The 13,219-nt window shown below is 41.7% G+C and overlaps 1 protein-coding gene across 1 annotated transcript in view; it reads left to right on the top strand.

Moving 5' to 3' along the window:
* EXO5 (exonuclease 5) overlaps positions 1 to 13,219 on the top strand; it is a 17,637-nt gene extending 4,418 nt beyond the window's left edge. The window contains exons 2-6 of the mRNA XM_075854240.1: positions 4,770 to 4,833; positions 6,751 to 6,998; positions 8,393 to 8,497; positions 9,032 to 9,204; positions 12,524 to 13,219. Coding sequence (XP_075710355.1) covers positions 4,770 to 4,833; positions 6,751 to 6,998; positions 8,393 to 8,497; positions 9,032 to 9,204; positions 12,524 to 12,991 — 1,058 coding nt within the window. The 3' untranslated portion in view covers positions 12,992 to 13,219. The remainder of the gene's footprint in view (positions 1 to 4,769; positions 4,834 to 6,750; positions 6,999 to 8,392; positions 8,498 to 9,031; positions 9,205 to 12,523) is intronic.

The raw sequence follows: 13,219 nt of genomic DNA, 5'->3' as shown, positions 1-13,219 counted from the left end.
ACAACTGGAACGGGGAGTACATAGTGTGTATAATTAATAAAAAGTCAGGGGTATCTTTATACTTTAAAAACGGTTCATAAAAAGCCATGAGAGCCATGAAGATAAAAGGGGAATAGAAGATATATATATGGGGATGATGGGTTCCTAACTCGAGGGACTTATTCATGAAGGAAATTTATAAAGGAAATTTGTTAGACTTCTGATTGCTGAAGGATAAAGCACCAAAACGTCCAGAGGAGTCTGAGGGGAAAACCGCACCCGACGTTGGGTGAGTAGCCCAAGATAAAACGCTGAGTGTGTATATGGTTGATATATCTAAAGGTAACTAATAGTAAATTTTAAAAAACGAATGTGTTTGATAGATCGTTCGTTTGCGATCTACATGGGGAAGAAGAAATTTGTTTGATGGTATAGGCATGCAGAGAGAAATAAATGTCATGTCAGTAATAAGAAAAGAGGAGAGATCTTTTGGATTTTATTGAGGATTAATAAGTCAATCTAGTGCAGACTCTGAGATGTCGTTGAGGCCCCCTGGGTGTAATGTATTCATTTTGAATATCCAGAAATGTTCTCGCTGTTTAAGCTTGCTAAACCTGTTTGGGACATCTGAAGGGATGTGCTCAATGGGTGTGATCTTGATTTTGTTGAATTGGCAATCGTGTGCCTGAGCGAAATGACGGGACACACTATGTTTAAGAAAACCAGTGTTAACGTTAAACCGATGTTTGTTGATTCTCGTTCGTAGACATTGGGTAGTCCTGCCTATGTATTGTAGTTGGCAAGGACATTCCAATAGGTAGATAACATATGAGCTACCACAGTTCAGGAAGGTTTTAATTGTGAATGATTCGTTAGTGACAGTAGATGTGTAGGTGTATTTTTTGTGATTTATGGTATTACAGCAGAGGCACCGTGAGTGTCCACATTTATAGGACCCATTAAGGCTTGAGAGGAAATTCGTATTTGATGTTGTATGCTTTCTTATTCTGCTGGGTGCCAGGATATTTTTGAGGGTTAGAGACCGTCTAAATGTAATGCTCGGTTTTTCAGCAGAATAAGAAAGCATACAACATCAAATACGAATTTCCTCTCAAGCCTTAATGGGTCCTATAAATGTGGACACTCACGGTGCCTCTGCTGTAATACCATAAATCACAAAAAATACACCTACACATCTACTGTCACTAACGAATCATTCACAATTAAAACCTTCCTGAACTGTGGTAGCTCATATGTTATCTACCTATTGGAATGTCCTTGCCAACTACAATACATAGGCAGGACTACCCAATGTCTACGAACGAGAGTCAACAAACATCGGTTTAACGTTAACACTGGTTTTCTTAAACATAGTGTGTCCCGTCATTTCGCTCAGGCACACGATTGCCAATTCAACAAAATCAAGATCACACCCATTGAGCACATCCCTTCAGATGTCCCAAACAGGTTTAGCAAGCTTAAACAGCGAGAACATTTCTGGATATTCAAAATGAAGACATTACACCCAGGGGGCCTCAACGACATCTCAGAGTCTGCACTAGATTGACTTATTAATCCTCAATAAAATCCAAAAGATCTCTCCTCTTTTCTTATTACTGACATGACATTTATTTCTCTCTGCATGCCTATACCATCAAACAAATTTCTTCTTCCCCATGTAGATCGCAAACGAACGATCTATCAAACACATTCGTTTTTTAAAATTTACTATTAGTTACCTTTAGATATATCAACCATATACACACTCAGCGTTTTATCTTGGGCTACTCACCCAACGTCGGGTGCGGTTTTCCCCTCAGACTCCTCTGGACGTTTTGGTGCTTTATCCTTCAGCAATCAGAAGTCTAACAAATTTCCTTTATAAATTTCCTTCATGAATAAGTCCCTCGAGTTAGGAACCCATCATCCCCATATATATATCTTCTATTCCCCTTTTATCTTCATGGCTCTCATGGCTTTTTATGAACCGTTTTTAAAGTATAAAGATACCCCTGACTTTTTATTAATTATACACACTATGTACTCCCCGTTCCAGTTGTACCACATATTGCCTACCACTAATGGCTTTTTCATAACATAGCGGATATCCCACAGGGAAGAACCTGGGCCCCCCGATTTGCGATATTCCTTCTGGCAATGTTTCTGAGTAAAAATTTTTAAATATGAAATATACCCTCTATATACATCTTCTGTCCGTATTTACACTTACCTTCTTGCTGTCAGCTGTGTTTCCGTTCCTCTGTCTCACCAGGGTATAGCTCCGCGATTCCTCGTATCCTGCGGGTCACCATGCGTTCCATTTCCTCTTTTGGACCCCATCGGCCTCCGTATTGTTTACAATCCCCTTGACTACGGTCATTGTTTACAACACAGGGACTCGTTTTATCCTTCTAATGTATATAAACCACTCGAATCCAACACATATATACAGTGTTAACTCAACATCTCCACGATAGTGTCAGTTTGAACACATCATTTATGAACTGTTCTGCCATCCATACGCGATTTTATGCTAATTATGTATAAACCATCTCTGCTCTATTCTCTTCATTCTTTTAAGTTTTAATCAAATTGTTCTACCATATTACTTTGTACTAACTTTTAACCGCCCCTGGATATGTATCCAATTGTTATTATGTATATGCACTTTTTGAATTGTCACCTGCCTGCTTTTGGCGTTTTTTTTGTTAATTACCATGTCTGAACTGGCCCAATCGAGACCAGTCTAGTTGTGTATATATTGATGCCTTTTCCTCTGTTCTTCATGCCTGATGAAGACGCCAGTTCGGCGTTGAAACGCGTAGCCACCTTGTACAATAAATATCTGTTATATAGAACCGACTCCACGAGCATATTCCTCGTCCTTCCACACAGCAGCGCCACCACAGATCCTACTTTTTCATCTATCTATTCATGTATATGATATACAGCTTTGTGAAAAATAAATCTATCCAACTTGCAATATATCTACTTGCTTTTTTGTGAGTGCTGGGGTATATCGAGACTGTATACATTTGGACTTCATCCCAACCCCACCTGCACCACGCCATTAACAGAGGTGTGCATTCCATAAATACTCTTTCTATATAAGCTTGTTGGACATCCCATTCCAAAACCACGGGTTTTAACATGGATTTGCGACTAATAGCACTTCCACTTATCTGAAATTCCTTTTCACACGATTTTGGAGCATGTCTGTGGCAATTTTAGCCCAATCAGCCATAAGAGCATTTGTGAGGTCAGACACTGATGTTGAATGAGAAAGTCTGGCTCATAATCGGCGTTCCAATACATCCAAAATGTGTTTGATGGGGTTGAGGTCAGGGCTCTGTGTAGGTTTCGCCAGTTCCTCCACACTAAACTCGACACACTATGGGGGTAATATATTAAGACTCGTTTCATACACCAGTCTTTATAGAAAGGAAAAATTGGTGTAAAGTGCAGCACATTTATCAAGAGGCAATGCAAATATTTGCAATGTGTGGGTATGGCGGAAATACCCGAGCTCAGTAAGTAGGGGTGTTCATATACTTTTAGCCATATAATGTACCTGAAAGCAGATACACCAGTGTGGATGAGCCGTGTAGCAAGCACCGTATCTCCCATCAAGGTGCGCAGCTGCTGGGATATACTGCTAAGGGTATGTGCACACACACTAATTACGTCCATAATTGACGGACGTATTTCGGCCGCAAGTACTGGACCGAACACAGTGCAGGGAGCCGGGCTCCTAGCATCATACTTATGTACGATGCTAGGAGTCCCTGCCTCGCTGCAGGACAACTGTCCCGTACTGTAATCATGATTACAGTACGGGACAGTTGTCCTGCAGCGAGGCAGGGACTCCTAGCATCGTACATAAGTATGATGCTAGGAGCCCGGCTCCCTGCAGTGTGTTCGGTCCGAGACTTGCGGCCGAAATACGTCCGTCAATTACGGACGTAATTAGTGTGTGTGCACATACCCTAAATGTTGCTAAACGAAAAAAAAAATGGAGGAAACACTGAACAAATCATTAAAGGGTTGTCCGGTTTCAGCAAACAAATTTTTTTTTTTTCTGTACAATTAAAAGTTATACAATATAGTTTCTGTATTAATTCCTCACGGTTTTCAAGATCTCTGCTTGTTGTTATTTAAGAGGAACATTCATTGTTTACTTCGAATCCATAAAACTCAGTCCATGGTCATGTGATGGACACACAGGTGCACGGCTCGTTACAGTACGTGTATCAGAGCTGTGTCTTCTAATGATCCCAGCACCTGTGTGTCCATCACATGACCATGGACAGAATTGTATCCACTAGAAGTAAACAATGAATGTTCCTACTGAATAACAACAAGCGGAGAGGTATACTGGAAAATGATATAGTGTGTAATGATACACAAAATAACATTAATTTGCTTAAAGGGAAATATTTTTGTAATTTTTGGCAGGCCACGCATCTGCAGGCTTTCCTGCTGTTCCATGTTTTGAACAGAAGGCAGTCCTGAGTGCACTTAATAAATACTGTGTTTTTGCACACACCTTTAAAATATCTTTAAAGGAGTCCCAAAATCCCTTCATTGTGCATTAAAAATGTAAAACTCCCTTTTTTATATATCTTGTAAGCTGAGTTATGGGCCCCTCTAGTGCAGCCTCAGGTTCTAGGCTTGTTACTTAAAAAAATGTTTTTCTACAGAGTAGTCAGATATTTAGAAACCGCTTTATTTTTATTTTTTTTCGCCAGGTTTTCTTCAACAATGTACTGTAATTATATTTTCATTTACAGGAGACAGATCTTTACCAGAGATAAAGAACAAGCGAACAGAAGACGGCACAAGCCTGGAATCAATGTAAGACTGTATTTTATTTCATGATAGACAGTGGATATAATATACATTACTGTATCTTCACAGGTGTGTGTGTGTGTACACGTATATATCAGTTCAACCACCAACACTTCAGTCTCACGTGCACTGCTGTATTATGGATCCGAGTTGTTCTGATCAGTAATACAGCGCCCACTGCCCGCTATACTGCACCTATGTGGCTCCGATTTTATACAGAGCGTCTACGAGTCCATAATAGAAACTCAAAGGGACTTAGTCGGTATAACAGGTGGCACATCCGAGAGATCCGGCAGTTTCAGTCATGTACTGTGGCACCTGTTAGGTTTGTACAGGGCAGACATGTGCATGTTATAAATTATTAGTGAGAATAAATCTGGGTCCACATGTTGTGGCCGCGGAGTGGCTGAACCTGTGCCAACATGCCAGTCGGCGCAGTTTTCAAATTCAGTGCAGCTAAAAGCAAATTGAAGGTGAATGGCCATGCGTTATTGTCGGTATCCGCTTCAATACCGGGCAGCCAATAACAATCAAACTGCCTTTAGCTGCACTCAATTTGAAAATCGCACCGACATGCAAGCATTTGTAGCCGCAATGTGCGAACCCAGCCTCATACTGTTTTTTAAAAAAAAAAAAAAAAACAACACCTTGCTCCTGTTCCCTTTGATTTTCTGGATTGCTGTATCAGAATAGCGTAGGCAAACACTGGAAGTTGATGTCACCAACTGTGCCCCCCTTGTTCCATTGACTTAGGATGTGCTGATGTCTAATCAGTCTTACCTCTGAAGGTCCTGGAGACTTCCAATAAAATATATAGCTATTCAGCCCTGACATCATACCTAAAGTGGCTGTCCTGCTTGATAGACGCTTTCATCAGAAATTCAGCCTCCCCTTGCTGAGACTCATTTGGCTCAGTATATGTGTGCCAGTAGTCTATTGCTGTAAAGGAAATTCACTTTTAAAATGCACTGATTCCAGGTGAGTTTGTTCTCATACACAGCAGCTAATCTGAAATAGCAGAGCTGTAGTGTAAAGCATTAGGGAAGGACAAAACAGGTTGAGCCTCTGATGGGGCAGGGGGTAGACTATCTGAAACTCCTATTAGACAGCTAGAAGCTACCAACACTGGAGACAATAACAAGTAAGGCCTGCTTCCACTCTCTCCCATACGTCTTTTTTTGGCTCCGCTTGGCTTTTGTCAGATGCCATCTAGTCAAGCCCATTATAGTATAAAAAAAACAGCCGCCCGTAGACAAAGTGACGTGGCACTTTTTTAGCCAGATCTGCTGTGGTCCCAGCGGTCGTGTCCCCCCGGATCGGACATTGGTGGCATATCCTGTCCAAATACCACCAATGTCCGTCATGAGACAACCTACTTAAAGGTGTTCTCCAGGACTCTTATATTGAAGGCCTATCCTTAGGATAGGTCATGAATATAAGATCGTTGGAGGTCCGACTGCTGGGACCACCCTCCGATCAGCTGACTAAAGAGGCCATGGTGACGAACGATATGGCCTCTTCAATGTTTACCAGGCACAGCGTCGTGCACGTCAGTAGCGGCTGGGCCTGGGATTGAAGCTCAGTCCCATTTACTTGAATGGGACCGAAAGTGCAATTCCAAGCACAGCCATTACGGAAGTGTATGGCGCTTTGCCTGTAAACTGAAAATTTGATCGGTGAGGGTGCCGGAAATAGGACCCCCATCAATCTGATATTGATGGCCTATACTAAGTTTAGGCCTTCAAGATAAAAGTCACAGAGAACCTCTTTTAAGTATAATTTTTTTTACGTGAAATTTCACTTTTGTTATCTATATTATATTTTCAAATGTAAATAAAAGTTGGGTTTTGGTTGTTTTGTGGCAAGTGAATCTTGGACATATTTTCCCCATATTTTTACTTTCTGGTTTGCTTTTTTTTTAAGTGATGTAAATGCAGAATCTGGGGAAGATCTCTATCAAGATGGGACAAGAGAGAGAGACATCCTGCGAAGAAAAAGAAAACAGGAAGTAGGAACGCCACTGGAGAAATATTCCCTGAGATATTTGACTGTGACTGACATTTGTTCCCAGGTCTGGTGTGAACAACAGATGGTATATAAAATGGAGCTGCCAGCACTAGTGGAGAAATCGGCCGCCATGAGCGAAGGATCTAGTATACATTTGGCCAGAGGTTAGAAAATTCTTGCGATTGATTTTAATGAACTTGATTTGCGGTGTATGGCTTATTTCAATGTGTATTTTTTCTGTGTTCTCCTCTATGAAAGGGCCAATTAAATGTCTATTTCAGGAGACCCCCATAGGATGCAGTTAGAAATGCAGCGTTGCTTACTGATTTAGGCTTCGTTCACATCTGCATTAGGGTCCCGTTCTGACGTTCCGTCTGAGGTTTCCGTCAGAACGGGACCCTGAGCAGACACAAACTGACGACAAAAACCAGAGGTTTCCGTCTCCATTGATTTTGTGTAATTAGTATAATGGATCTACCAGGGCTGTTAATTCTTTCCCTCTGATCACTCAAATGTAGGGTTAAAGATTCTCAACATTATTGGGGGAATTTCATCCGCCAGTTTTAATGGACTGAAAATTTGGAATAAACTCTTGACGCATTTATTTAGAGACAAAAGCCGCTTAAATATATGTGTCACACTAACCGTAGCCATGTTCCATACATTCCCTCCCATCGGCACCACATAAAAAAAAAAACCATATACTCACCTCAATGATTCTCTTCTCTCTTCCGGTTCCCTCATCATTTCAGCGCCGCTAATACAAGGACCTGACACCAAGCAGCGTCGGGGCCTTTATATGCGACGCAGCACTTCAACGTCATCAGCGCTGCTTTGAATACAATGTCCCGACGTGCGGTCTGTTCAGGGATGCCAAGGTAGGGGCCCAGTGCGGGCCTCTAACTTGCTACGCCCCATAGAGTAAAATGTACAGCAGCTAGGAGCTGGTGTAGATTTCTACTATAATTTACACCAGAAAACTGGCGTAAATTCTGATAAATTTGTAAGGCCACGGTGGTCACGCCACCTTTTTCCGAGGCCACACCCTTCTCACACAAAAGTAGTGGGGTGGCGCAAAAAGGAAATTTTTTGGGCCGTTTTGCAACTTTTCTACACCAGAAAACCAGCGTAGAAAGTTTGACAGATTACCCCCTATATGTCCTTGGCACCACAGTTAATAACTAATGATGCATGTTACTGGGCTGTACAGGAGAACTTACCAAAATGACGCCCTCTTATCTGACATCACTCAGTACTATGCAGCTATTGGCTGAAGCTGCACCTCACAGACTTCCTGCTCTGCACATAAGACTGTTAATACTGAGAGCTCTCTACTCCATTTCAGCTTCATTCTCTTCTGTTCCAAATGCAAGAGACGTAAAATAAAACAAAGACTGTTTAAGTCACTTACATTTATTACCTGATTTACAGATTGATCACTGTGCATAATATCATATAATAATTAAAAAAAATTCTAATGATCTATTAAAAAATGGCTGATTTTATATCCCATTGTCATTTAATGGATTACCCATTGACAATTTGTTTTCCTCTTCAGAGCTAGAAGTTCATGATATTGTATCGGTGACCACAAAGACTCGTGAAGACTCCTGGGCAATTAAATGCCTGAATATTTTAGCTATGATACCAGTTTTGCAGTCTGGTGAGTAAGTGTGGTTATACACGGGCGGATGGGATACATGCCCGGTAACGAGCGATAATAACATGTTGTTTAGTGCCTATTTGCATACAGTCTATTCCAGAGGTGTTTGAGCTGAATGTACCTGTTAGTGGGAGGATGTGGGTGAATACTAACAGAGAACAATTTGCAGATGGGAATACCTCGGACATGGCCAGCCTGATGTACATAGTGCAGTTACTAGCTGCAGGATTGTGGGAACATTGAGGGATCCAGAATAATGGGAACGACAGCTCAGCTCCAGAAAAATAAATTTATTGCAAATTTATTAATAACCTGGAAAATAACTAAATCTTCTGATCCTGTTGGCTGCAATATTTTTGCTGTCAGTTTTGCTACGTAGGGAAGCAGCATAAGACACTGTTTAATGTGACGTAATTTATTTCTCTTCCTCATTGTAGACATAAGTTTGTTGTTTCAAACAATTGTAGATGGTTAGGTTTAGCTGCCTTGTGTATTAGCTATAGAAATAACCTGTTACCCCTTTACTGCTGACAGGTGGCCGAGTTCGTGAATTTCCAATTTTTGCGGAGCTTGATGGTCTATATGTGGTGGGGGTGATAGATGAATTGGGTTACTCTTCCAAAGGTGAGCTGGAACTCCGAGAACTAAAAACCCGGGCTAGCCCAACACTACCAGGATCTTCTCAAAAGAGAAGTCATGAGATGCAGGTAATGTCACCTGTCTGTAAACTGTCTACAGTTCATATTTTCAACACAACTGATCCTTCCTATTGATGTGTTTCTTTTCAGGGGGCATAAAGGGTAAAGACTGGGGCATGTTTTTCAAACGTACTTTTCTCCACAGGTAAATGAGCTGATACTAGACTTAACTCATGCTAGGCAAATTGTAATGTAAGAGCACTTTCTAAATCCGAGAGAAGATGCAAAATATTCTGTATAGAGTCTAGTGTGTTGAGTTCTGATTTGCGGCTCTGCTCACACCACTTTAGTGGCTTCCTTTCCTAATGGAGCCACGACATTTAAACAGACCTTTTTCAAACGGATCCCAATGAATTCTGACGGAGCTCATTAATATAATGGAGTTTGTCAGGTTTTCTTTAGGGGCTACAAGTGTTTGATGGCAAAAACAATGAAACCCTGATGAAATGGAACGCAGTGCAACTGTGAGCAGAGCCTAAAAACAAACGGCCTCATGCACACGAACGTAAAAATAGACTTCTATTGGCCACGGATACCTCCCTGTATGCTTACGGGAAGGTGCCCATGCCGTTAAAAAATATAGAACATGTCCTTTTTAAGGCCGTAATAACGGCATGGGCAGGCCCATAGAAGTCTATGGGGCACCCGTAATTACGGGTGGCTACGTGTGTGCACCCGTAATTACGGGAGCGTTGCTAGGCGACGTCAGGGGATAGTCACTGTCCAGGGTGCTCAAAGAGTTAACTGATCGGCAGTAACTCTTACAGCACCTGGGACAGTGACTACCGCTGGAGTTAATAGTATTAAAAGTTAACTTACCTGCTTCTTCCTCCAGTCCGGCCTCCCGGGATGATGTTTCATCCCATGTGACCGCTGCAGCAGTCACATGGACTGCCGCGACATCCAGGGAGGTCGGACTGGATGTCAAAAGAGGGACGCGTCACCAAGACAACGGCCGGGGTACGTATGAACTTTTTTTTTACTTTGAAACGCCGCGGGAACTCTGTCCGAAAGGGCTGCCCCTTCTCTATCCTGATAGAGAGAAGGGGCTGCCAATTAGTGCAAAGAAAACGAGTCCGTAAATACTGGTGGAATACGGGTCAAATACGTGTGACAATGGGCCCGTATTTACGCCAGTATTTACGGGAGGAAAAAAATAAGTTCATGTGCATGGGGCCAAACATGATGATCCTTTAGTATAGCTCTGCTAGATTTTCTACAGTCAAAAAACTTTGTTATTCCAGCCAAAGGCTGTCAGGGCATGCTGGAAATTGTAGTTGGAGTGCCGAAGGTTGCTGACAGCTGTAGGAGAAGCTTTACAAATGCCCCCCATTACATTACAAGTGAGCCACTTCTTTGTTGCCTTGGCTGTATGTTTCGGGTCATTGTCGTGCTGGAAGACCCAGCCACGAGCCATTTTTAATGTCCTGGTGGAGGGAAGGAGGTTGTCACTCAGGATTTGACGGTACATGGCTCCATCCATTCTCCCATTGATGCGGTGAAGAAGTCCTGTGCCCTTAGCAGAGAAACACCCCCAAAACATAATGTTTCCACCTCCATGCTTGACAGTGGGGACGGTATTCTTTGGGTCATAGGCAGCATTTCTCTTCCTCCAAACACGGCGAGTTGAGTTAATGCCAAAGAGCTCAATTTTAGTCTCATCTGACCACAGCACCTTCTCCCAATCACTCTCAGAATCATCCAGATGTTCATTTGCAAACTTCAGACGGGCCTGTACATGTGCCTTCTTGAGCAGGGGGACCTTGCGGTCACTGCAGGATTTGAATCCATTACGGCGTAATGTGTTACCAATGGTTTTCTTGGTGACTGTGGTCCCAGCTGCCTTGAGATCATTAACATGTTCCCCCCGTGTAGTTTTCGGCTGAACTCTCACCTTCCTCTGGATCAAGGATACCCCACGAGGTGAGATTTTGCATGGAGCCCCAGATCGATGTCGATTGACAGTCCTTTTGTATGTCTTCCATTTTCTTACTATTGCACCAACAGTTGTCTCCTTCTCATCCAGCGTCTTACTTATGGTTTTGTAGCCCATTCCAGCCTTGTGCAGGTCTATGATCTTGTCCCTGACATCCTTAGAAAACTCTTTGGTCTTGCCCATGTTGTAGAGGTTAGAGTCAGACTGATTAATTGAGTCTGTGGACAGGAGTCTTTTATACAGGTGACCATGTAAGACAGCTGTCTTTAATGCAGGCACCAAGTTGATTTGGAGCGTGTAACTGGTCTGGAGGAGGCTGAACTCTTAATGGTTGGTAGGGGATCAAATACTTATTTCTCTGTGCACAATGCAAATAAATATATATAACTTTGACTATGTGATTTATTTATTTTTATATAATCTATCTCTAACTGGTAAAATTCACCTAGCCTAAAAATTCTAGACTGTTCATGTCTTTGACAGTGGGCAAACTTACAAAATCAGCAAGGAATCAAATACTTATTTCCTTCACTGTACGTCCTCCCTCACTCAGCTCAGTAGGAGGACGTGCACATTACTATACAGATTGAACACCAGCGGGCGCCATAATAATGATGTAAAAGAAAATCTCACAACTAGAGCATTTTTGTAACATAAGGAAAATACAAAACTAATTAATTTGTAATGCTGAATTATATTGCAACAACATTTAATAGGGGGACAACGCCTTTAATTTAAGATGCTGGCACAAAAGCGACAGCTAATATTGCTTTACTTTGTCAAAAATGATTACCACAACAGAATAGGGACTGCCGGGGAAAAATAATAGCAGGGTTTTGTATGGAGACTACTCCTTTAATCCTACTACACACCTACTATTTGGTGCTGTATAGCTGTAAGCTGCTGGGCCTCCTACTAGCAGTCATAATTTTATTATGGGATTGTCTTTGATACATATTCCCTTTGCATGTATCCTATTCAGACATTTTGGGGTAATAAAAGGGGGGCAGCAGATCAGGACCTCCATCTTTTACCCAGATTGCACTGCAAAAAGTATCTCTCGCTTTGAAGGACCTCCGCCGTCCGGAGAAATCAATTGACACCTGTTGATTTCAATGGGCACTTTTGCATCCAGTGTCATTTTTGGGGAAAAGGTGTATTTGGCCTCCAGTGCCAGCAGAAGGACCATGCAATTTGTGTCCCAGATAATGGGAAAAGAGGTTGCCCACACCAGACAATTTATTTTCGCATGTTTTCTGAATTCTGTGTATTAGTAGTTTTGACGTTTTGGTTTGTACGGTTTATGGTTTGGTCTCATTTTACTTTAACGTAAATATACCATTTTGTGTATGACGCCAGATTATCTAACAGACATTACAATGTGTCTTGTAGGTCTTTCTTTACAAGCTAATATTTGATCGCATGGTAAGTGGAGATCTCCAGCCTGATGTTATCATGCAGCACTTAAAGCTGAGACCAGAACAAGAATTAGGATCTCAAGTGAAGGAGCACGCCATTACGTCTGACTTAAATGTGTCGACATTCAGAGATGTGTTGGAGTTGACTTGTCTGAACCTCACATATAGTGACTTGCCAATGATTGACAGTCTGAAGCTTGAATATTGCTTTCAGGGGGATGGTTCCCTTCTGGGATGTGAAGAAGTGACATTTCAGAAGGAGAAAGTTTTGGAGCAATTAACATTTAACTTATCTTATTGGAAAGGACTTAGGGAAGTCCAAGGGGTAGACATAGAGGATGCCTGGAAGTGCAGAATGTGCGAGTATTCAAGCATTTGTGAATGGCGAGCGCAGAAAACTAGAAGTATCGCTTTACGAACTCTGAACAAGAGATTGAAATGACGGCCGTAAAGTTGTTATGTTTTTAATTCACCTCCACTTAATGATGCGCCATTTATCTGATACTGACTATTAACACTGATTGTAAAGGTAATGTATTATATTGGTCCACTTACATGTGGGACTATGGAAACCAGTATCTTATACACAAAAATATTACATTTTTTTATTGACATTATTTTTAATGAATTTACATGTGTAATGTGTTGCCATCTAAAATAGTTTTAAATA

Source organism: Rhinoderma darwinii, chromosome 2, assembly GCF_050947455.1.
Source record: "Rhinoderma darwinii isolate aRhiDar2 chromosome 2, aRhiDar2.hap1, whole genome shotgun sequence".
NCBI lineage: Eukaryota > Metazoa > Chordata > Amphibia > Anura > Rhinodermatidae > Rhinoderma > Rhinoderma darwinii.
Note: the sequence above shows the minus strand (reverse complement) of the source record. Positions and strands in the feature narration are given on the sequence as shown.